We start from the raw sequence: 22,399 nt of genomic DNA, 5'->3' as shown, positions 1-22,399 counted from the left end.
GTTATCCATGGCTCAGGGCCAGGGAGATTTAAAACAAACAAGACACTCTTGTGTTTGGGCAAATCACTGCAAACAAAACACTAGAAAAATATCAGTTTCGAACACTGGCTGGGTGGAAGCCAGCGAGGGAAGGAATGTGTCTGTATACTGAACTGAACAGTGGGGGGGGGGGGGGGGGGGTGCTACTGCTGTCCTGCTGTACTAACTATGACAATAGGGTGGTGTCTTTGAGTGCATCAGAAAGACAGTGGTGTAGCCTATAGTGGGTATGAATGTATGCATTGATCCAAGGTCATGTACATCTGAGCTGTGCAACCTTTTTGCGTTATTTAGGAGCCTGTATGTATACACTAAAACTAAATACTAACTAAACAGTAGCACCGAAGAAAAAGAGATGAGGTTTAAGCACACTGCATTGAGACACGGCACCAGTATGGTGCTGCTCATTAAACATGCTGCATGGGTTTCAACACCTGCTTCTGTCAAACTACCCATAGTACTGATAGTATTTTAATGCAAAATGAACAGGCTAGCTTCAATTCTAAATCCAAATTGCCATATTGTATGTGGAGCTCCATTAGCCTCGCGTTGTACAGACTTGATGCGCACTAGTGTAGTGAGATACATCAGGTGGTTTTCTGCTTCGACAATACAAGTCATCTGACACCAGCGGGCGTTACGAGGGGAAAGAATGGCTGTTGACCGTTCTGCTGTCAGTGATCAAAGAAGGCAATGCCTTTTGACTCAAACCTAGTACAGTGTACAGTATGTAACTCTCCGACTTGCGATACACCGGTACAGTATTTCAATAAGATAGGGCACTGGGTTCACAACACGTTTTATGCAGTTCTATTTATTATTAATATCATAATTGGTATAGAACTATTTTTGTGTGTCTTTGTTTTCCCATGCAAAAAAATACTGAAATAAACTTTTATTTATTTTTTTTTACTTACCTTTATAATGCTGCTTCTTCGCGGCGTCGCCTTTGCAGCCTCGATAAGGCTGGCTTCTATGTCCGCAGCGGAGCGGTCCGCTGCCGGTACAGTCACTCCGCTCCGCCGTCCTGCCCTTCCTGAGCGCCCCGGCGTGGGGCACAGCGGTCCGGGTTCCGATTCTTCATCACTGCACCTCCCATCGTACTTATTATCAGACATAGCTAGCAACGGTGAAAATATTCAAAGAAATTAAACAGTGATGCTGTATACTATACTATCTTTAGAAATCCCAATGGGAAATAAGATATGTTTTGTTTTGTATTTCAGCACAGCATCCAGAGTGAGACACAAGCACATGGAAACTGTTTCAGCTTGAAGGTCTGGAAGAACACAAGTCTCTTCGAAGGCAGTATACAGGGGATCTAACGGCGCGTTTCTGTACACTGGATCAGCGTGTCAGTCTGTGTTTGATCCACGAGTCTGGCTACACTAGTTTGACAGCCCAGCTGAATGCTGTTTCACTTTCCAGTCTTGCTCGCTGCCCAGTTGTGTGCAGCAATCCGAATTCCTTCTGCAAGTGAGGACTTGACTTTGTAACTGTTCACAGCTGGGCGACTGGCTGTTTATATTATCCGAAGCAGAACAAGTCGAAGCGCCCCTGTCTTCTCAGTCCAAACACATACAGTCTTCTTCGTCTTCTCCCTTTTCTTATCCTTTTGGATCTAGTGGTAGCAGCAGAGGCCAGCTGCAAGTCTTGTGCACATAGTACAGAAATAGCTGTCTCTTTATATGGTGTTTGAACAAACCACGTTTACTTTCTGTTAACCAGGCAGTAATCCTTGTTAACAGCAGTAATGCAAGTTTTAAAATGTGAGATGCAAGCGCCGTGCAGTGCTGATTGAGCTGTGCCCCTTTTTTCCCGGTCTAGATCAGTACTTGTCAGTCTTCGTTTGCACACAAGCGCGCCTAGCTAAGGTTAGCACAGGAAGCCAGTGCCGCTCGCCAGCTTTCTGTTGACAAGAATTAAGACCGCTGACAGTGGCGCCGCCCTCTACCGCGAGGGATGTGCTCTCTCACCAATCAGGACCTCGTTCAGAAGTACAGTGCTGGCAATGATTTAGTTAGACACACTTCTATTAACATCATATATTTAAAGAGATGCAATGGAGTTAGATGTTTTTCTAAGCTTGTTTCCTTACATTTTCTGTAAGGGTCAACAAAGCAGCTATTACCCAGTCAATGCATCCTATTAATCACCCAGCACTTAATATTGATCTACAAGCTCTCTAGTGTTCATCAATAGCTTTGAACACAATCATACATGTAATACTGTAAGCCACTATACCAGATGGCCCACTTCTTTTTCTTTCTTACACGTTGGGTTTGTGATATCAGAAGCTATGAGTGGAAGTTTGGTTTAAAGCAGGTATGCTTATTTCATAAAGAGAAACTGTCTAATCATTCTTCACGTGAGTCTCCCTTTATTAACTTGCCGTTTCATTCCAGCCCCAGTGAGGAATGCTGCTGTGGCTTCATCAGCACTCTGTGACTCAGGGTTTAAACTGCAGGATGAAAACCCCAATGCTCAGAGACAGCACGGTGTGAAACATCAGCCTCAGGTGACAGAACTCTGTGCCTGAGAGGGAGGGATGGAGATTTCACCCAGAGCCCTGGACACTTCATCATAAGGACAAAGAGAGCATAGTTCAACCACATGTCAGTGTCTTTATACTGGTACATAAAGACATTGATAAATACTTCCCAAGGGGGGTATATATAAAGAGATTGCTTCTGTCACCAGCATGCAGCTGAAACACTCTCGATTCTCCTGAGCATACACAGGAGGTGATGGTCACTCTGTTAGGAAGTGACAAATAAAGGGGCAGAGCAGCCTGGCCAGTCAGGTGACTAAAGCCCCAGTTCAGTTAGCTGTTAGGTAGTTGCATGTAAGAATTGGGATCAGATTTTGAGAGGGGTGTGATTGTGGTTCCTGTCTAATTTGTAAATCCTGTCTGTGCTGTAGAAGTGGAAGGCTGTTAACACTTTCTGTAATGCAAAATGTCCCCGTGGACATTCTCCTCATTGGAATAAAGGAGCATCACGAATGAGAGGAAGCCATTGGGACCATCAGTGCTCCTCTGGCTCCTAGTAGCTGAACTGTCAGGGTCATATGGTAGACAAGGGGTTCAGGTCAGGACTGAGGTGCGCTCTCTCTCCCCCTCACTATCTCTCCCTCTCACTCCCCCTCTCTCTCTCCCCCACAGTATCTCTCCCTCTCACTCTCTCTCCCCCTCACTCTCTCTCTCGCTCACACTCTCTCCCTCTCCCTCTCCCTCTCACTCTCCCTCTCTCTCTCCCTCTCACTCCCTCTCTCTCTCTCCCCCACACTATCTCTATCTCTCCCTCTCCCTCTCCCTCTCTCTCTCCCTCTCACTCTCTCTCTCCCCCTCACTCTCTCTCTCTCGCTCACACTCTCTCCCTCTCCCTCTCACTCTCTCTCTCACTCTCACTCTCTCTCTCCCCCTCAACTCTCTCCCGTTCACACTATCTCTCCCTCTCCCTCTCCCTCTCTCTCTCCCCCTCACTCTCTCTTGGTCATACTATCTCTCCCTCACTCTCTCTCTTTCACTCGCTTTTATAAGCTCTCATGGTGCCTGACTGTCCCACTCCTTTCAGGAACTCTAAATTTACAAGCAAATTCAAATATCTATATAGTTCAGTAAAAGTTCCTCCAGCTCTTATCACAAAGGAAACCCTAGCGTGCCTCAGAACTGTTTTCTGCTTGAAGGCGTTATGTAGTCAGCCCATTCACAGCCTGCTATCTGCTATACATCTTTAAAAACAAATACAAATGCAAAATAAGAGAAAACATGTGCTTTACTGCATACAACATCAGCATGCAGGAAAAAAAGAAAAATTGGTGGTCTCCAATTCTGTACGCCTGGCTATGAACGATTTAATTCATGGCAGAGTTTCTGAGTCATTCTTCACACTTCAGATAATAAAAAGCAGCTCTGAGGTGTTTCAATGAGCCGTTTGTGCAGGAAACATGCCTGCCTCTGAATCCAAGTTTGATTGAAGTTCTCTAATCTGTTCAGACACTGTTCAGATCTCCGGGTGGATAAGGGTTAAACGCTTTTGTTTCAGCCTTCTATTAATCTAACCCCGGCGCCACCATCTAATACTTCCCAATTAGCGCTCTCTCCAATCGAGTCATCTGCACCATAACCAATACAAGGAATTGCAGATTACAGTGCATTACGGTCATAGCAAGACGTATTTTCTAGGTGCAGCTGGGCAGATCACACCAATTAAGCCCAGATATTGGAGAAGGGGGGTGTGGGGATTACATTGTGAAGGCCAGGTGTGAGTATTGACAGTACATGAACTCAGAACAGTGTGAATTCAATATGGCGCTCTCTTACGACAAGTGACGCGGTGCGTTGAGAAGCAGCACCAGCATGTTAATGAGCAGGGCGCTCTGTGCACAGTGCTGTGCATGAGCAGTGCCTGCTAGACCTCCCGCTGCTCTCTGCTGTATACAGAGAGGCTACCACACAAGCGCATCACTGAATCATCATGACAGACTTAATGCGTCTTAATGTAATGTGTGTGCACAATTATATTAAATAGAATGCATACAATTCTTTAAATATTGCATCCAGTTCAATTTATATTGGTCAACCCTTTACTTGAACACATTACAATGCATAGCAATATAGCGTGCATATAAATATGGACTCAAGGGGCTTTAAGTGTGTTCATAGAATGATGTTTTCACTTATGAGTTGTATTAAATGCATTTGAACTGTAGGCTAGGTTTTGATATGCACATTATTTTTTTTTTTTATATAGAAACATTTTTGTACTAACTTTTGTACTTGATAACTTTTTTACTTGAGGTTGTGTTGGAGCTGGGCTGTGCGTTTTCTTGTCTTTTGTTTGTGGGGGGGATACTTTACAGTTTTGCACTAGGGCCCTCAACCAGCTCCACATAGTTTTCGGCCTTGTGATTGCCCAGGAAGCCCCGAACCACTGCGACAAAGCTGTTCCAAGCCGCTTTCTCCTTACTAGTGAGCTTCTTGGGAATTTATTGCACTCCGGGATCTTCTTTATCTGTGGTCCGACGAAGACACCGGCTTTGACCTTTGCCTCAGACAGCTTAGGGAAGAAGTCTTGAAGGTACTTGAAGGCTGCCAACTCCTTATCTAGAGCTCTGACAAATTGTTTCATAAGGCCCAATTTGATGTGCAGTGGTGGCATCAGCACCTTCCGGGGGTCCACCAGTGGCTCCCACTTGACGTTGTTCCTCCCCACAGAGAACTCTGTCTGCTGTGGCCAGTCCCGCTTGTGGTAGTGCGCCTTGGTGTCCCTGCTGTCCCAAAGGCAAAGATAGCAGGGAAACTTGGTAAAACCGCCTTGGAGACCCATCAGGAATGCCACCATTTTGAAGTCTCCTATGACCTTGATGCCATCTCAGAAAAATGCAGATATGTATCCACTTAGGCAGCTGGAACTAAACTGAACTGGTGGGCTTAAGGCCCCTGTATTTATACTACTATTTATATTACTGGAAAGTTCTAGAAAGTTCTAGAAGTTACTCCAAGTTTACTCAGCACTGAATCTATCTGGAATGTTCTGGAAAATAGGTAAATTTCAAAATATCACTGTCCTGGTCACAAAAGCAAAGTTTGTGGGGAATAATAGCCATTTTCTATACTTTTGAGGCATAAGCAATTAGGAAATAACACTTATTACCCAGGAACAAAAAAAAATAAATTGTTACACGGTGTAATAATAAGAATGCTGTTGCTATGCTTGCAGTCCTTGCACAGTGCTGCCCCCCTGTGTGCCTGTGTCCAGCGCATCTCTGATTGGGACGGGAGAGCTAGCAGCAGAGTTAGCACATCTGATGTACCGGGCGCTGTTCTCTCTCTGAGTCTGAGGAATCCTGTCTGCCCTGCGAGGATCCTGGAGAGATTATCGAACACATTTATAAAATGAAATCCAGTGGCCGTCGAAATCCGGTGAGACGCAACTTTACAGCACGTGGAGCGGTTTGTGCAGTTTGATGCTCTTAAAATTATTTTATCCTCTCTAAAAATATATATTTTGCAAAAGCTTCAAAATTCTGGCACTTAATGAAAACGCAAAGGGTCCCAGAGCTTGTTTCAGAGATTTTGTTCTTCAAAGATCGGTGGCATGCTTACCCACCCAGACTGATTTCTTAATCGCAGGGCAGTCCGTAACCGCGCGAGCAGGTGAACTGCAGCAGCACCACACCCTGCCTTATGTCGTACGTAAATGACTTAAAAATGCGGCCAAGTGCAACAGTACCATCTACTGGACATGTATTGAAATTACACTTAAGCAGTGTACTGTACAAAGAGCAATATTTACAAGTTGTTTATTGCTAGTGTTAGTGCCCAGGGATTTGTAATAATGTCCACAGTGTAGACAGAGGCCGAGGTTAAATGTGTCATTAGAAATACATACAACAATCAAGGGCACCTCAAACACCATTCCAGGGAAATTGATTCAGTTCAAACCCTGCTCATCTTACTGAGATCTGAGCTGACCACAGTCCAATAAATATTGACCAGACGTGACCCTGCTGCTGCTGCTTAACGTTCTGACATCTGAGCAGATCACGATTTCTGAAAAACAGATTCTACCTATTACCAGCGAGTATCAGCGTCTTACAGATGTTGCCCAGATAGAGGTTACAGTCAGAGGTGTTACCAAATGAAAGGGGGTACATGAAGGGGAGAGGTGCTGTGACAGCTCTGCTCCTGACTCCAGTCAACTGATACTGGAGAGGAATGCTACTGCTGGATTTCAGAGCCCTGTGTCAGTTAGTCTCTCTCTCTCTCTCTCTCTCTCTCTCTCTCTCTCTCTCTCTCTCTCTCTCTCTCTCTCTCTCTCTCTCTCTCTCTCTCTCCCTGACCCATGGAGAAGGAACTACCCGTTTTCCAAGACTGACCCGCGCCACACAGCCACTGTTCACCCAGCAGCCCCCTGAGCACCTGAACGGGTAAGACACGGACACTGGGAGAGGAAAGAAAGCATGGCAGCCGTGCTAGGCTCACGCACCGCTAGCAGAACAGCACCTGTGAGCACAGCCATGCCACATACTACAGCAACCTGTCGTCTTGAAACTGCAGCGTGGGACAGCTGAGACAGTGATAGAGAGGGAGAGAGATAGAGAGGGGGGAGGGGAGGGGGAGGGATAGAGAGCAGAGGAGAGAAGGGGAGGAGGGAGAGAGGGGGAGGGAGAGAGAGGGAGGGGGAAAGAGAGGGAGAGAGAGCAGAGGAGAGAGGGGGGAGGGGAGGGGAGGGGGAGAGCAGAGGAGAGAGGAGAGAGGGAGAGAGAGGGAGGGAGAGAGAGGGACAGAGGGGGGAGTGAGAATGGGGAAGGGAGAGAGAGGAGGAGGGAGAGAGGGGGAGAGAGAGAGGGGGAGGAGGTGGAGAGAGGAGGGAGGAAGAGAGAGAGCAGGGGAGAGGGAGAGAGGGAGAGAGCAGGGGAGAGAGAGAGGGGAAGGGAGAGGGGGAGATACAGAGAGGGAGAGAGGAGGGAGAGAGAGGGAGGGGGAGGGGGAGGGAGAGAGAGGGAGGGGGAGGGGGAGAGAGGGGGAGGGGAGGGAGAGAGGGAGGGAGAGAGAGGGAAAGAGAGGAGGGGGAGGGGGTGGAAAGTGGAGGGAGGGAGAGAGAGCAGGGGGAGTGGGAGAGAGGAGGGAGGTAGAGAGCAGGGGAGAGAGGGGGGGAGAGGGGGAGAGACAGAGAGACAGAGAGGGGGATAGAGGGGGAGAAAGTGGGGGGTAGAGATAGAGGGGGGAGAGAGGATAGAGAGGGAGGGGGGAGAGTGTGGTGAATCACTTTTGGGGGGCAGTGTTGGTGCATGCAGAGATGGGGGTTCCGTTGAATTAAATTGTACTTCATCAGAAAAAGTGTTACAAAAGCCAGGCTGAAGGAATTACATACAATAAAGTGTCTAACAATAATAAACCGAACAGCATGTCATAGTGCAGTATATATAAAGAAGGGGCAGTAGCACTAACAGGGGCAGGCAGCATTAGACACTTTGAAATACTGAGCTAGGTACATGTTCCCTTCCTGGTCCAGCATGCGTGTGTGCATGCGTGTGAGATGGGGTACGACTCAGAACCAGGCTGCAAGTACAGTCGGAATGCGACGTTGTGTTTCACTGAGTGTGAAGAGACCAGAAGCCCAGCACTGTGAGCCCTGTTGGAGAAGGAAAGTGCTCCCCTATTCTCTCTCTCTCTGAATCCTGGGAAGAGAGATTGACAGCAGCAGCAGCACTCCAGCAGTGGCACTAGGTTCCTTCAAGATAGACCTCCCCCATCAAGCTCACACACACTCTCTTCTCTCTCTCTCTCTCTCTCTCTCTCTCTCTCTCTCTCTCTCTCACTGACAGCAGATGTAGTAAACATTGAGGGCGATGGGGGTCAGGGTCGAGCTGGGGGGGGGGGGGGGGTGGCAGGTGGTTGGAGTTAGGGAAGTTTTAATTACAAAGTTTGCTTCTACAGTAGATATCTATAAATCGCTTTCATCCGTGTTACGAAATGTGTGTCTAGTTCTTGACTTTGATTTTTTTTTTCTTTCAGTTTACGTGCTGCTGTTTTGAGTAGATTATCTGCTCCAATACAGACACGCTCGTGTATTTCAGGCGAGTTAAAACAGAAGGAAGATGAGCCAAACCTCAAATACATAATAAAACCACAAACACATAATAATAACAAGCCTATGTGCAAACAAGTAAGCTTGTGTCTGTGAACAAAATTGAAACAAAAGAAACTGTGAAATTAGGTACCTGGAGTATGTGGGGTTGTTAAAAAAAGATATTCATTAATATTTTTAAACGTCACACAAACCTAAAAATATATACATGTATTTACTTCTTAAAATTAAAAAAAAAAAAAAAAACGTTATCGTTTTTTGTACGGTATATTAGTATGGGAAAAACTTCAACAAAGGCGCAGAATCCACAGGGAAGCTAACAGCTTGAGGAAACAGGCGTTGTTTAGAGGTGGTTAATTATTAAGTAAACTAAATAATCGTGTAACATATCTTACTTGAAATACGTATTTTGCATGTGTTTTCAATAATGCTTAAGTTTCCGTTTTAAATATTTGAAAAACTATAATTGTAGTGCCCCACTCAACCCCACCACCGCATTGAATGGTATCACCCAAGTACTGCGTGAGGAGTATCTTCTACGGATTTCGATGAAAACTCTAAACTGCTGTTTATTACAAACGTAGAAGTATTTCACTAATTCAAAATTAATTCAGATATAGTGTGTGATATGTGTTGTTTCCGCTTTCACAACGTAAATGCATCAAACAACTTGCACTCGCACACTCTTCTTGTTTCTCTCAGTAATGGCGCCTCCCGCCTAAACCGACAGTCTTCACTCAGGGATTTTCGACTGGGGGGCTGTGTGCAGGTGGTGTAAAAAAAAAAAACGCAGACAAAAATCTCACACAAATTCTCTCTCATTTGAAATTTAAAAATATAACGTAGATGTGTACAACCGGTCTAACATTTCTGGTTAAAGATTACTTTAAATTGTTAACATTGATATTTAATTCGAGCCCTTGTGAATGTGCATCCCTGTGCCGCGCTAATTTAGTTCGGTCTGTTGACTGGCTGTTGTTTTTCACAGGGTTCGAACAACCCAAAGAGCGGGGAGCGAAGGGAGGCCATTGAAGAGTGTTGGACCGACCCGGTACAGAACTTCAGTTCATTATCATTTATTATAATATTTAAATATATATATATATATATATATATTTACATATTACGACTCACAGTTAGGCATCCCATTTATCGATCCAATGATGGAAAACGAAATCACAGTAAGTATTTTATATGTGTATTTCATTTGTACTGTCCTGAGTGATTTTTAAAAAATACCTTTTACATTTTAAATATGTCTTATGACAATACATAGTGGGCCAGAACAGTTTTTTACTGTCCTAAACTAATCATGTAATGTAGGTACCGTAGTGGATCAGTGTTGAAAAATGCAAAGTAATGTAATGACTTTTTTTGTGTTATGTATTATTATGTCTGATTGTGGTAACTTTACTATATTTTGAACAGATTAATTGTAATTATTTATTGGTGTTTATGTAGAATAAGTATAAACAGTATTTTATTTTTATTTTACAGACAGAAGTTTGAAGTAAAAAAAAAAATACTGTACTGTTTTTTTCGAGGATATTAAAATTGTGTTTTATTTTTTTTTCAGTCGCATTTGCCGCCAAAACAATTGTTTATTAAAATGTGTAGTTTGTACTTGATATTTTTATAATAATAATAAAAAAATAACATTGAGCTGAATTGATTTTCCTTTTGATCGACAACAGCGGGTTAAATGTAGGCAAGATTGTTTCAGTGTTACAAGTACCCTTGGTTACGATGGTAATACTGTACTCTTTAATACTGAAGGAGATACAAATAAATAAAGGGATGGATACTGTTTTCAAGGAATTTATCAGAATTAATATATATATTATAAAAATAAAGGAGACATCAAACGCAAATTTCTCATATTTTGAGTTTTATAACTCATAGAATAGTATTTTTGACAAACTGCAATTTTACTTTTAAAAAAACATGTTGGTGAGAAAAGCACTTTTTTGGCATATGATATGTAATTAACTGTGGCATCAACAGTAAAAATAATGCTTAGAATATAAGATTTCATAATGATGGTAATGAATGCATTATGAGTTTGTTTATTATATTACAGTAAGGGATATTTTTAACCCACATTTATTCCAATGGTTTTTATTCACGTTTTCAGTCATGTTCAATAATTAAGTTAATAGTCCCCTAACCAGCATCTGCTTGAATGCTTGGCTTAAACAAAAATGTAGTAGTAGTAGTTTTACCTTAGAACGCTCATTGGGTATTTTGAAGTTAGGGAGGAAGCCCTGTCCTGGTTGTGTGTTATTGATGAAGTCCTGTCATTATTGTGTGTTGTGGTTGTGTGCGTTTTATGAAGCTCTTTCATGAATTTTGTTGTCTTTGTCTATCCACAGCAGACGAGCAGTCAGACCCAGACTGGCTCGCTGTCCCCCCCGAACGGCATGCCCCCCAGCCCCGGGAACCACGGAAACCCCACCAGCGCCCCCCGCTATGGCACTGTCATCCCCAACCGCATCTTCGTGGGGGGCATCGACTTCAAAGTCAGTTCCTCTGTGGTTGATATAATGCATTTCAAAATGGTGGCACAGAGGGGCAGAGTACAAGGGCCTTCCCATGAAAATGTTTTATTTGTTTCACATCAGCATTACATTGCTCCCCCTTTATAACGAGACCATGCTATTTGTGTTCCGCCTTATAATGAGAATGAAAGTGTGAGCAGAAAGGCATGATGGAGACTATGGGAGCTGCGAGCATACAGCCACGTAACTGCTTCTGTGGCAGGTGTGATTGCTGTTCACAAGACAGATAGAGGGAATCCTGTGTTGTGGTGAAAGCTCCTCAGTGTTTTCTCTCTCTCTCTCTCTCTCTCTCTCTCTCTCTCTCTGTTGATCCCCAGACCAATGAAAACGACCTGCGCAAGTTCTTCTCTCACTATGGGGTGGTGAACGAGGTGAAGATAGTCAACGACAGGGCCGGAGTCTCCAAAGGGTGCGTACACTTCACTGATCTGTGTACAGGCGCACTGTACACTTCACTGTGATCTGTGTACAAGCGCACTGTACACTTCACTGTGATCTGTGTACAAGCGCACTGTACACTTCACTGTGATCTGTGTACAAGCGCACTGTACACTTCACTGTGATCTGTGTACAAGCGCACTGTACACTTCACTGTGATCTGTGTACAAGCGCACTGTACACTTCACTGTGAGCTGTGTACAAGAGCAACGTACACTTCACTGTGATCTGTGTACAAGAGCAATGTACACTTCACTGTGAGCTGTGTACAAGAGCAACATACACTTCGCTGTGATCTGTGTACAAGCGCACTGTACACTTCACTGTGATCTGTGTACAAGAGCAATGTACACTTCACTGTGAGCTGTGTACAAGAGCAATGTACACTTCACTGTGAGCTGTGTACAAGAGCAACGTACACTTCACTGTGATCTGTGTACAAGCGCACTGTACACTTCACTGTGATCTGTGTACAAGCGCACTGTACACTTCACTGTGAGCTGTGTACAAGAGCAACATACACTTCACTGTGAGCTGTGTACAAGAGCAACGTACACTTCGCTGTGATCTGTGTACAAGCGCACTGTACACTTCACTGTGATCTGTGTACAAGAGCAATGTACACTTCACTGTGAGCTGTGTACAAGAGCAATGTACACTTCACTGTGATCTGTGTACAAGAGCAACATACACTTCACTGTGATCTGTGTACTTCACTGCTCTGTACAGTTGCTAGGATGCATACGCTGTACAGTTGACTGTGTACTCTACACTGTGACCGGTATACTTCACTGTGTTTTGTACACTACACTGTGATCAGTATACTTCATTGTGCATCATAACCAGATCAGGGCTTTACAGGGTCTCTTGTCCATAAATGAGTCACATATGAGAAATCACTCAGTCACTGTTAAGGATTTGTCATACTTAAAAACAACAGTACTTGTTTATGTTTAACAGTAGTGCATGAATACAGACATCATTTTTGTGATTTGTAACAAGTTGTATGCAGGGTGACCTATGTTATAACAGAAATCAGTTTGCACACTTTTGGCAGCCAGCTTTGCGGGCCTCTCGCCGAAACTACAAAAGATGTCATCTCTTACGATGTCAAGAGACACCCTACCCACAGCATATTAACTTAAAAACCAAACTGGTAGGCTGTATACAACCAGAGCACAAACCAGCCAACACTTTAAAGCATCGGTCTCAAGTTACCAAGGTCTTGTAATTAAGAACAGAAGTGAGGTCTCCTATGTCAAGACTTGTGGTACTGTACCTAGTCAGAGAAGGACCCTGCTTAGTCCAAATACAATCACAGTCAGGCAGTAACTTCAAACCCTGCCATAAACTAACAGAGCATGTCCTATGTCTGTCCCCACAGGTACGGATTTGTGACGTTTGAGACACAAGACGATGCGCAGAAGATACTGCAGGAGGTACGAGTTTGCTGGAAGTGGGGATGTGCTAAGAATTTGTTCTTTGAAGTTGCTGCTGCTGCTGCATATTATATATATATATATATATATATATATATATATATATATATATATATATATATAGCTCAAAGAGCCAGCTGCCCATATATATATATATATATATATATGTGTGTGTGTGTGTGTATTGTGTTCTAGTGATAACAGAAAATAACATGTTGTCCTTTATTGCTGATGTTTGTCAATGAGAAGATGTCCTAAGCGTTTCAGTACAGGAATTGATTGGTTGATTGTGTGCTAGTTTTTCTCCATTCACTCCACTCTCACCCTCTGTCCGTCTCTCTAGGCTGATAAGCTCTTCTTCAGAGATAAAAAGCTGAATGTCGGCCCGGCCATCCGCAAACAGCAAGTGGGGATCCCCTGTACGTACTTAGAACTAAAAAGACACATTATAATATTATAATATTATGACTCTGGGGTGTAATATCTTTATACATATATTCATATATTCTATGACAGCAGTATATTCTGCTAATACAATATGTGTGTATATAAATCTGTCTTTGGGGGTGTGGTATGTATAATATTATGGCTCTGTGAAATTATATCTATAGTATTATGACTGGTCACAGGGGATGTGCTCTCTGTCTCTGTGTTTAATGCGGCTCGTTTTTTGTCTTTGCTGCCCCTGTAACAGTTGCTGGATTCCCTTTCTCAGGCTCGAGCCCCAGTGTGACCCCCCCTGCCCAGGCCACCATGTACTTCACCACCTCCACAGGGTACCCCTACACCTACCACAACGGAGTGGCATACTTCCACGCCCCTGAAATCACCTCTGTGCCACAGCACTGGCCTGTAAGTTTCCACACCGCAAAGTTAATCAGGGCAATACTGAGTTCAGATCAGTAGAAACCAGTAAGGGCCTTCTCCAGACCACAAAGTTATACAGTCAAAGAGATCAGGAACTGAACAATATAAACCATAAACATAAGCAAGAAACAAGTAGCGGATGAAGCACTTACATTATCACCCGGAGTCACTTGCTTGTTTTCTACCATTAAAATGATTTTATTCTTCTCTGCAAATATGCCTTTGCACTTACTTCAGAATAGGACCCAAGGTCTCTTCCGCAATCTCTCTATTAGTTTCACATTTCGTAACATTAACATAGATTGTTTTCCCCTGAAGACGTTTTCTGCATTATGCCACGATCAGAAAAATGCAGCAAAGCATAGTGGAAGCACTGGTAAAGTGAACGATTACTGTGCAAATGCTCCACGATAAACGTGTTGAAGAGGTATAAAGCTGTAGTAGTGATTGTCCCTCTGTCTGTCTGACTGTGTGTTTCAGCCCCGCTCCATCTCCAGCTCCCCAGTCATGGTCACACAACAGGCTCAGCCAGTGTTACAGCAGCCAGCTTGTCATTACCAGGTAGGGAGTTCTGGTTTGTTTGGAATTTTTCCTGAAGAGGGTTATTAAAGGTTTAGATCAGCAGCCCGTTTCCTAGGTAATAATTATTTATTTATTTCTTAGCAGATGCCCTTATCTAGGGCGACTTACAAGATATCACATTATTTTTACATACAATTACCCATTTATACAGTTGGGTTTTTACTGGAGCAATCTAGGTAAAGTACCTTGCTCATGGGTACAGCAGCAGTGTCCCCCACCTGGGATTGGACCCACGACTCTCCAGTCAAGACTCCAGAGCCCTAACCACTACTCCACATTGCTGCCCAATAATCAATGCACTTTATTAGAAAGAAGCAAAAGAAAAATGTGCTTTCAGCTCAGACAAAACATTCATGTGCTCGTAACAAGGGCATCAGCACGTTTAATCAATCAATCAATATTTAATTGAGGCTTGCAAAAACAAAACAAAAAATAATAGCGATCAATAATATATTAATTGTTGCATCTCTTGTGTTTTTATTTCACCCTGTTTGTTGGCATTTAGTGCTCTGACAAATATTTAAATATTGGAACAAACAGTGCTTGAAATGTGTTTGCAAAATGTTCATGTTTGTATTCGTCCATATAACAGAATTGACTGTATCAAGGGTTGTATCACAAATATATAATGCAAAAGAAGCCATTGCCTAAATGACGTCTGAAATAAATAACGCACCTGCTTCTCCTTCCATTAATAGGTAGTTTGATGGGTTAGCAGGGTTGATTTTACTCCTGAGAGATGATCTTTCCTGTAATATGGTGTACATTTCACTTAATGAAAAAGGAAAACCTCCCTGGTAATGCCGTTGTATTCATTGTGAATCCTCCAGGCTCCTACCCAGTGTCTTCCAGGCCAGTGGCAGTGGAGTCTCCCGCAGGTATGGAGCCCCTGTAGATGCACCACAGTACGTACTGGATTATTAACTGTCCTGGCAGCTGTACACTGTAGTATACTTTAGTTATATGCTATATACTTTTTAGTATTATGCAGTATTTACTACGCTTACTATAGTTATTATTACATTTCCAAATTGACAGTAGTTAATGTAACTTGTATACTGCAGTAGAAATTGAACTCAGTAAAATGGCAGTGTTTATTAACCCTTTGCGGTCCATTTATTCAGCGCGTCTCAGGCGCGTCAGGTCCAATTTATTTTCACACGCACTGTTTATTTTACACACGCTGTTTAAAAGTTGTTTTTTTTTCACAGTAAAACAGGTTTAAAAGGCACTGCATATCAACAGGACACTCAGTACTGCATCTCCAGCACCGCCCCACCCCTTGTTCGCTGTATTTTTCACATACCTCTTCATAGTAGTGCATACTGATAAATCATCTCCTGATCACTTGTTTTATCACCACACTCTTAAGGTTAATGAATGCTGCTGTAAATGGCAGTGTTTATTAAGGAATGCTGCTGTAAATGGCAGTGTTTATTAATGAATGCTGCTGTAAATGGCAGTGTTTATTAAGGAATGCTGCAGTGAATGGCAGTGTTTATTAAGGAATGCTGCAGTGAATGGCAGTGATTGTATTGTCTCTCAGTCCCCAGCCCCGGCCGTGCCTGTTCTCTACATGCAGGCCTCTGATATCCTGTACCAGACCCAGGAGCTGTCGCAGGACGGTGGCTGTGCGCCCTCCATCCTGCCCATGCTGGAGGCCACGGTCCCCGAGGTAAGAGCCCCCTGCTCTGTGTGTGTGAAAAAAACCCTTCTCACATCTCATTGCAGTTCCTACTAAAGTGTGTAAGGAAACTAAATTATTCATGTATTTGTGTGTCAAGGAGCGCGCACAACAAGGATTTAAGTAGAATTTACCAAGTATCCTTTATTGACTAAAGTTATTGATAATTTTATAATTATAATATTATATTATAATCTAAAGTTACACACATATTGCTTAAACATAACCATTTAGACATAGTGATGTAGCACCTGGTTATAAACAGAATGTAAGTAGTGATCCATTACTGAATCTTTCCCAGGCAATGAAACATTCTTTCTCTGATAGTAGTAGGCGCAATCATAGTTTTGTACCAATAACCTTTTTATTAACTCTTTCCTTACAAGTGAGGTATGTTAAGCATATCAAAAACCACGACAAACCATGGTAAACTAAATGCACAGTATAAACATGGGAAAAGCAGGGGAAAGTGCAAGGTTAATGTGGTAATCTTTTCGAAAGATGGTACAGCGTGATACAGTGATCACGCTCCAGCTGCACCACAAAACACACTGTATCACGCTGCAGCTGGAGCGTGATACAGTGTTTTGTGGTGCAGCTGCAGCGTGATACAGTGTGTTTTGTGGTGCAGCTGCAGTGTGATACAGTGTGTTTTGTGGTGCAGCTGAAGCGTGATACAGTGTGTTTTGTGGTGCAGCTGAAGCATGATACAGTGTGTTTTGTGGTGCAGCTGAAGCGTGATACAGTGTGTTTTGTGGTGCAGCTGCAGTGTGATACAGTGTGTTTTGTGGTGCAGCTGAAGCATGATACAGTGTGTTTTGTGGTGCAGCTGCAGTGTGATACAGTGTGTTTTGTGGTGCAGCTGAAGCGTGATACAGTGTGTTTTGTGGTGCAGCTGAAGCGTGATACAGTGTTTTGGTTGCAGGCGTTCCCGGAGCACGGTATGCAGCCAGCGTACCACCAGGTGTTCACACAGAGCCCCGTCTGTATGCCGCAACCACCCGTCCTGCAGCAGGAACCAGTGAAGGTAACGGTGGCATCAGGGCATTTACTTTAAACTTGATCACAAATATGCATGTGAAATATAGATTTTGAACTTAATGTATATAAGATAGTAACTTTACAGTGTAGGGGTATTTATTTAATATTCAGTGTCTATTCATAGTCCATATACACATAATAGTAGTCCATTATTTTAAACTATATTGAAGTGCTTCTCGTTAGGGGTTGTCTGAGTGCTTACCAACATTCCCAAAATGTTAGAGTTAAACTTTTTAACATCTTTATTTTTAAAGTTTTAGGAAATTAAACAGAATCAGACCCTCTTGAGTAAATGTATTCAAAAATTAGGAGAAAAAAAAGCTACATAGACGTTCAAGGAGGCACCAGCAGGTGTGGAAAAGCTTGAGTTGTCAGACAACAACAGGAAATGTGTGTGGTTGTGCCATCTGGACAGAAACAACATGCTCCAATAGCAGCTGGAGGGGTGCAGTTTGTACAGCAGATGGCGCTGTCTCTCCAGTGTGCAGGGAGTGCTGAGACTGGAGGATGATTTCACACTTTTTTGGTTACATTTACTGTCAAATACTTCTCAAAAATGTCTCATCTGGTGAGTAAACTCATCGTAATGTCATACAAAAAAACTTCTGACACTTAGTTTTCTAGAATCAGTTAGCCACAATATTACATATTTTAATAAGGCAGTGGTGGAATGGGTGAATGGAAAGCTGTGCGTAAACAAGCAATTAGCTGCCGTGGCTGTTAGTAATTACTTCCTGCAGACTGCCTCAGCCGGTTCTCATTAGCAGAGCCTGCAGCGCACACTAGAGCTGTGTTCCAGCCACCAGCATGGGTTACTAAACATCTTACTGTATAAAGGGCTGTTACTAATTCACTGTGTGTCTCCCTGCAGGATCAGAGGCTGCACGCTATGCACAGGGGGTTCTCACAGTCTCCCATGGGGCTGAAGCCCCGCTACACCCGCAGCTCGCACTACCACAGCCACAAGGACTACCGGCCTGAAGAGTCCATCCTCGCCCCCCCAGCCAGCACTGAGTCTCTCAACTAGAGCGGGATGGAGGAGGAACCAGGGCCTCCGAGCTGCTCCTTCACCACGCACACGCTGGGGTTCCACTGGTCAGGGGGTCCGTTAGGGGGGCTCAGACACTGCAGAGAAGGAGGTACAGAAAAGCAGGTGTAGGTAGCAAATCTCGTCACTCTGTTTTGTTAAAAGGCTGACGGGGTGATTTCAGTAAAACCTATATATATAAAGGCACCTGCTATTAGCAGCTGCAAAATCCGAGTGTATGGCGTGAGTGACCGAGGCATGTTCTTTAATAAACTGTATAAAGCGGCCTGTACCGGTCGCTGATCACTCCCTTTGGTGATTGTTAAGTCATGTTTCATTGTTTTCATGAAAATGTGCTAAAAACCAACAACAAAATTTGTGCTTATGAAACTTTATTAAAATCATCAGAACAGTGCTCTGTTAAAGGCAGGTTAGCTGCACTGTACAACTAGAATAAGCTCCAAATTCAGAGCACTACAATAACCACAGTTTAACCTGTTTGACTGTATGCTTTCTTCGTACTCATTTACTGCATTTCCACTGCAGTCGTCTTGTTTCACAGGGCAGAATCTAGTTCAGTTGTATGCGTTTTTCCTGTCAAAAAAAAATTGTGCTCATGACCAGTTGGAGAAATGAGCTTTTGAGAATGTAACTCTTAAAGAGCCAGTATGACATTCACTAGGTTCTAACAGTACCTGTAAGATGTAGTGGACCTTGTTGTGCTGTTTCCTATCTTCCCGGATCACGACAGTAGCCGCTGTGGTTGTAAGCGGAGGTCAGAACCACAGTGTTGGGTTGTCATCTCATGCCCTGGCCCTAACTGATCATTCCAAAATAATAGAAAAAAAAGATTTTAAAAAAATCAACCAACTTTTTCTATATGTTGTGGCAGCAAGAAATAAAACAGAACAGCATTTAACTGTATTATTATAATGACTACAAGATTATAATAACTGTGAGTGTAGACTAGACAGTATATTTTGTATTGCTTAGATTTATCCTTTTATTCTTGACTGTGGTGAAGACCATGGGTTTTGAAAACACATCTCTTAATTCATACATTGCAAATGTTTATACCAAACATGATTCAAAGATTGTAACCAAAGTGTCGTTGTTCCTCCACAGAAGGTGGCAGCATTTGAATGGCAGGTTTCTTCTGCGGTAAGCAGGTCAGTCATTAGTTATAGACATAAAACTAATGACTGTGTGTGTTATTTCAAGTGGCACGTTGATGACTGGAAATGTAGTTCCTGGATCTAAATAAAAAATACACGGTTTCATGTACAACATTAGGAAAGTTAAACTATGATACTGGATCTTTAAGAGTACAGATCTGGTCAGTTAAAATGCTTTTGAAAAAAGAAAACTATACAGACATTATAGAAACCTGGTAGACTGGATTGGTTTAGAAAACAGTTCTTCAGAATACAACAAAATTCTGAGAGCAGTTTTGAAGACTTTTTCCCAGATTTGTTCCTGCACTGCCTGTGAATAAAACTCTCCTACCTAGCCCCCTGATACCAGTGAGCCCCAGTAATCCCTGTGTGCGCTGAGCTGCAATCGAGAACCAAGGAGAGGGTCCGTCTCCATGACCTGCCTCGTAAACTACTGAGCCTGTAACAATTCTACCTTCTATTCCCTTGTTTACACTGCCTGGTGGGTGAAGGCTGGTGCAGGCACTACGCTTGCGTTCTTTACAACATTGAATGTGTTTTACTAAACTGCAGGGTAGTGTGCCAGGGCATAACCAAATTGCATGAATACTCCTTTCTTAGCAATAGATTCACTTTTTTATTTGTAACTCCTATACCTTCATGTGTAAACAGAATCTTTCAGTATAAGCACAGCATTACAGACTGCTGTGCTGTCAAGCTCCTTACATCACAATCGTGGTTACACCCCCCCTTGCACACTACCCTCTAAGCTTTCTGGTCATATCAGCCTTTGTTGTGTCAGCTGATTCATTTGGTGAGAAATTGACAAGAGCACAAACATCTTACAAGCATTGATTGGCTGTCTTGAAAGCTAGGTAGTTTAAAAAGAAATATGAAACTGCTTGTTCTGTAGAAGCTGTATATTAAAATAAGTAATGGAAATGTTTGTGGAGAGGTCTGTCCCACTCCACTTAGCAACAGAAAGAGGTGCAGCCTCAACGTTGAAGAGTGGTCCCCTTTCTTAAAGAACAAGGAGCTCGGAAAGGACTAGTTTTTAATGGACGCAATTCTGTACGGTTGGAATCATTTTTTTTTCACAAAGATTTTAAACCCTAAATTAAAGAAATAATTTAAACCCTAAATTAAAATTATATATATATATATATATATTCAAAGATTTTAAATATGCATGTCAGGAGTAAAATGTAGTAAATATTTATTTCACATCAAAGGATTAAAACCAGTCCTTACCCAGCTGACAAACATTTCCAGACTTTCAGAAAATTCTTAATGCCAATAAAGTGTGTTTTTCAGTGTTTGAAAAGTATGTCAAATAGACTTCAGAGGATTTTCTAGTTTTCAAAAACATGATGAACACTAATGAGACACTAGCCAAAACATTTGTCTGCTTGAAAAATATCATTTTAGATTTCAGTGATCTTTGCTCTTTAAGAAATTGGTAAAGTACAATGGAATACAAATCACCAGAAAAGGAAGGCTTAATTAAAAAAAAAAGATAGATGTATGAGTAAAGTCTTTAATAGATTATTTTTTTTCTTGATAAAATAACTGCTTTTTGTATTTGTATGACGTTGAATGGATAGAGTATAGATTGGGTCTAGTTTTAGGACTGATTTGGGCACTGCTAAACTGAAACGTTTAAAAAGTGTGAGGTGTGGGATTCTCAATTGAGGGCATTTATTGTTTATTTTAGATATTACTTCTGTTTTATTTGTTTTTCAACTTCAGTATAGGACCCGGTATGGGCAAAGTCAGAACAGTGTTCTATAGTACATTTGTGACAGACAAGGAGTCCTGGAGGTTTTGAGTAGTACTATATAAACTGTGCTGTATTTTTGATATATTCACATTTCCCAGTAAGGGAAACCTGGACAAAGGAAAACTTATTTTGTGATATTTTTATACTGCTCAGTATGCCAACCCACTGCCTCCCACTGAGCTACGGCAGGCACCAGTCTTACAATAACATGTTTAAAGTGAGGAATTATGTTTTTCACAGTGTGCTTCACATAGCCCTGAGCCCAAGAAATACTGCCAGCTATGAAGACCTTGTTACATTTATACATTTCATGCACTCTGCCCAGAAAGGCATCTTTTGACAATCCTGTCCATGTTTTTTATATGTATTTATTTAATGTGTTTCAGAAGGGTGTGGTTTATGTTAAGGGTAGGTGTATTTTATTTGAGAATTTGATCATTTTATTTTGCTAGTTTATTTGAGAGTATAGAACATGTGCAGGAGAAAACAACCTGAGCCACTCGTTTTGTTTTTTACGTTTGAGATGTGAAAGTTTTGTTTTTTACGTTTGAGATGTGAAAGTTTTGTTTTTACGTTTGAGATGTGAAAGTTTTGTTTTTACGTTTGAGATGTGAAAGTTTTGTTTTTTACGTTTGAGATGTGAAAGTTTTGTTTTTTACGTTTGAGATGTGAAAGCTTTGTTTTTACGTTTGAGATGTGAAAGTTTTGTTTTTTACGTTTGAGATGTGAAAGTTTTGTTTTTTACGTTTGAGATGTGAAAGTTTTGTTTTTTACGTTTGAGATGTGAAAGTTTTGTTTTTACGTTTGAGATGTGAAAGTTTTGTTTTTACGTTTGAGATGTGAAAGTTTTGTTTTTTACGTTTGAGATGTGAAAGCTTTGTTTTTACGTTTGAGATGTGAAAGTTTTGTTTTTTACGTTTGAGATGTGAAAGTTTTGTTTTTTACGTTTGAGATGTGAAAGTTTTGTTTTTTACGTTTGAGATGTGAAAGTTTTGTTTTTTACGTTTGAGATGTGAAAGTTTTGTTTTTTACGTTTGAGATGTGAAAGTTTTGTTTTTACGTTTGAGATGTGAAAGTTTTGTTTTTACGTTTGAGATGTGAAAGTTTTGTTTTTTACGTTTGAGATGTGAAAGTTTTGTTTTTACGTTTGAGATGTGAAAGTTTTGTTTTTTACGTTTGAGATGTGAAAGCTT

General features: G+C 42.1%; 2 protein-coding genes across 3 annotated transcripts in view; one reads left to right on the top strand and one right to left on the bottom strand.

Annotated features, from left to right (window-relative positions):
• The window catches only part of LOC117403748 (inactive phospholipase C-like protein 1), a 43,057-nt gene extending 41,099 nt beyond the window's left edge, over positions 1-1,958 (bottom strand). Inside the window, exon 1 of the mRNA XM_034006131.3 lies at positions 957-1,958. Within this exon, the coding sequence (XP_033862022.3) occupies positions 957-1,157 (201 nt within the window). The 5' untranslated portion in view covers positions 1,158-1,958. The remainder of the gene's footprint in view (positions 1-956) is intronic.
• Positions 1,959-6,741: 4,783 nt separating this feature from the next.
• On the top strand, positions 6,742-21,082 carry LOC117413842 (protein boule-like). 2 transcript variants are annotated; one of them, XM_059032452.1, is made up of 12 exons: positions 6,742-6,972; positions 9,625-9,817; positions 11,009-11,155; positions 11,512-11,603; positions 13,017-13,071; positions 13,415-13,490; positions 13,766-13,923; positions 14,419-14,499; positions 15,351-15,425; positions 16,067-16,195; positions 17,130-17,231; positions 18,117-21,082. In XM_059032452.1, exons 2-12 carry the CDS (start codon positions 9,797-9,799, stop codon positions 18,270-18,272), a joined length of 1,092 nt encoding a protein of 363 aa, XP_058888435.1. In that variant the 5' UTR covers positions 6,742-6,972; positions 9,625-9,796; the 3' UTR covers positions 18,273-21,082. The 2 variants fall into 2 exon arrangements, with proteins under 2 accessions (XP_058888435.1, XP_033879100.3); XM_034023209.3 differs by having other exon boundaries at positions 6,744-6,972; positions 15,351-15,398.
• Positions 21,083-22,399: the final 1,317 nt, after the last annotated feature.

The sequence above is a fragment of the Acipenser ruthenus genome, chromosome 10 (assembly GCF_902713425.1).
Source record: "Acipenser ruthenus chromosome 10, fAciRut3.2 maternal haplotype, whole genome shotgun sequence".
Taxonomy (NCBI): Eukaryota; Metazoa; Chordata; class Actinopteri; order Acipenseriformes; family Acipenseridae; genus Acipenser; species Acipenser ruthenus.
Note: the sequence above shows the minus strand (reverse complement) of the source record. Positions and strands in the feature narration are given on the sequence as shown.

What these genes read in the sequence shown, in the direction of transcription:
- LOC117413842 (XM_059032452.1), top strand. Translation starts at nt 9,797, where the DNA reads ATGATGGAAAACGAAATCACA. An exon ending in CTGTGCCACAGCACTGGCCT is followed by an intron (nt 13,924 to 14,418) that starts GTAAGTTTCCAC and finishes TGTGTGTTTCAG; the next exon opens with CCCCGCTCCATCTCCAGCTC. An exon ending in TGGAGGCCACGGTCCCCGAG is followed by an intron (nt 16,196 to 17,129) that starts GTAAGAGCCCCC and finishes TTTTGGTTGCAG; the next exon opens with GCGTTCCCGGAGCACGGTAT.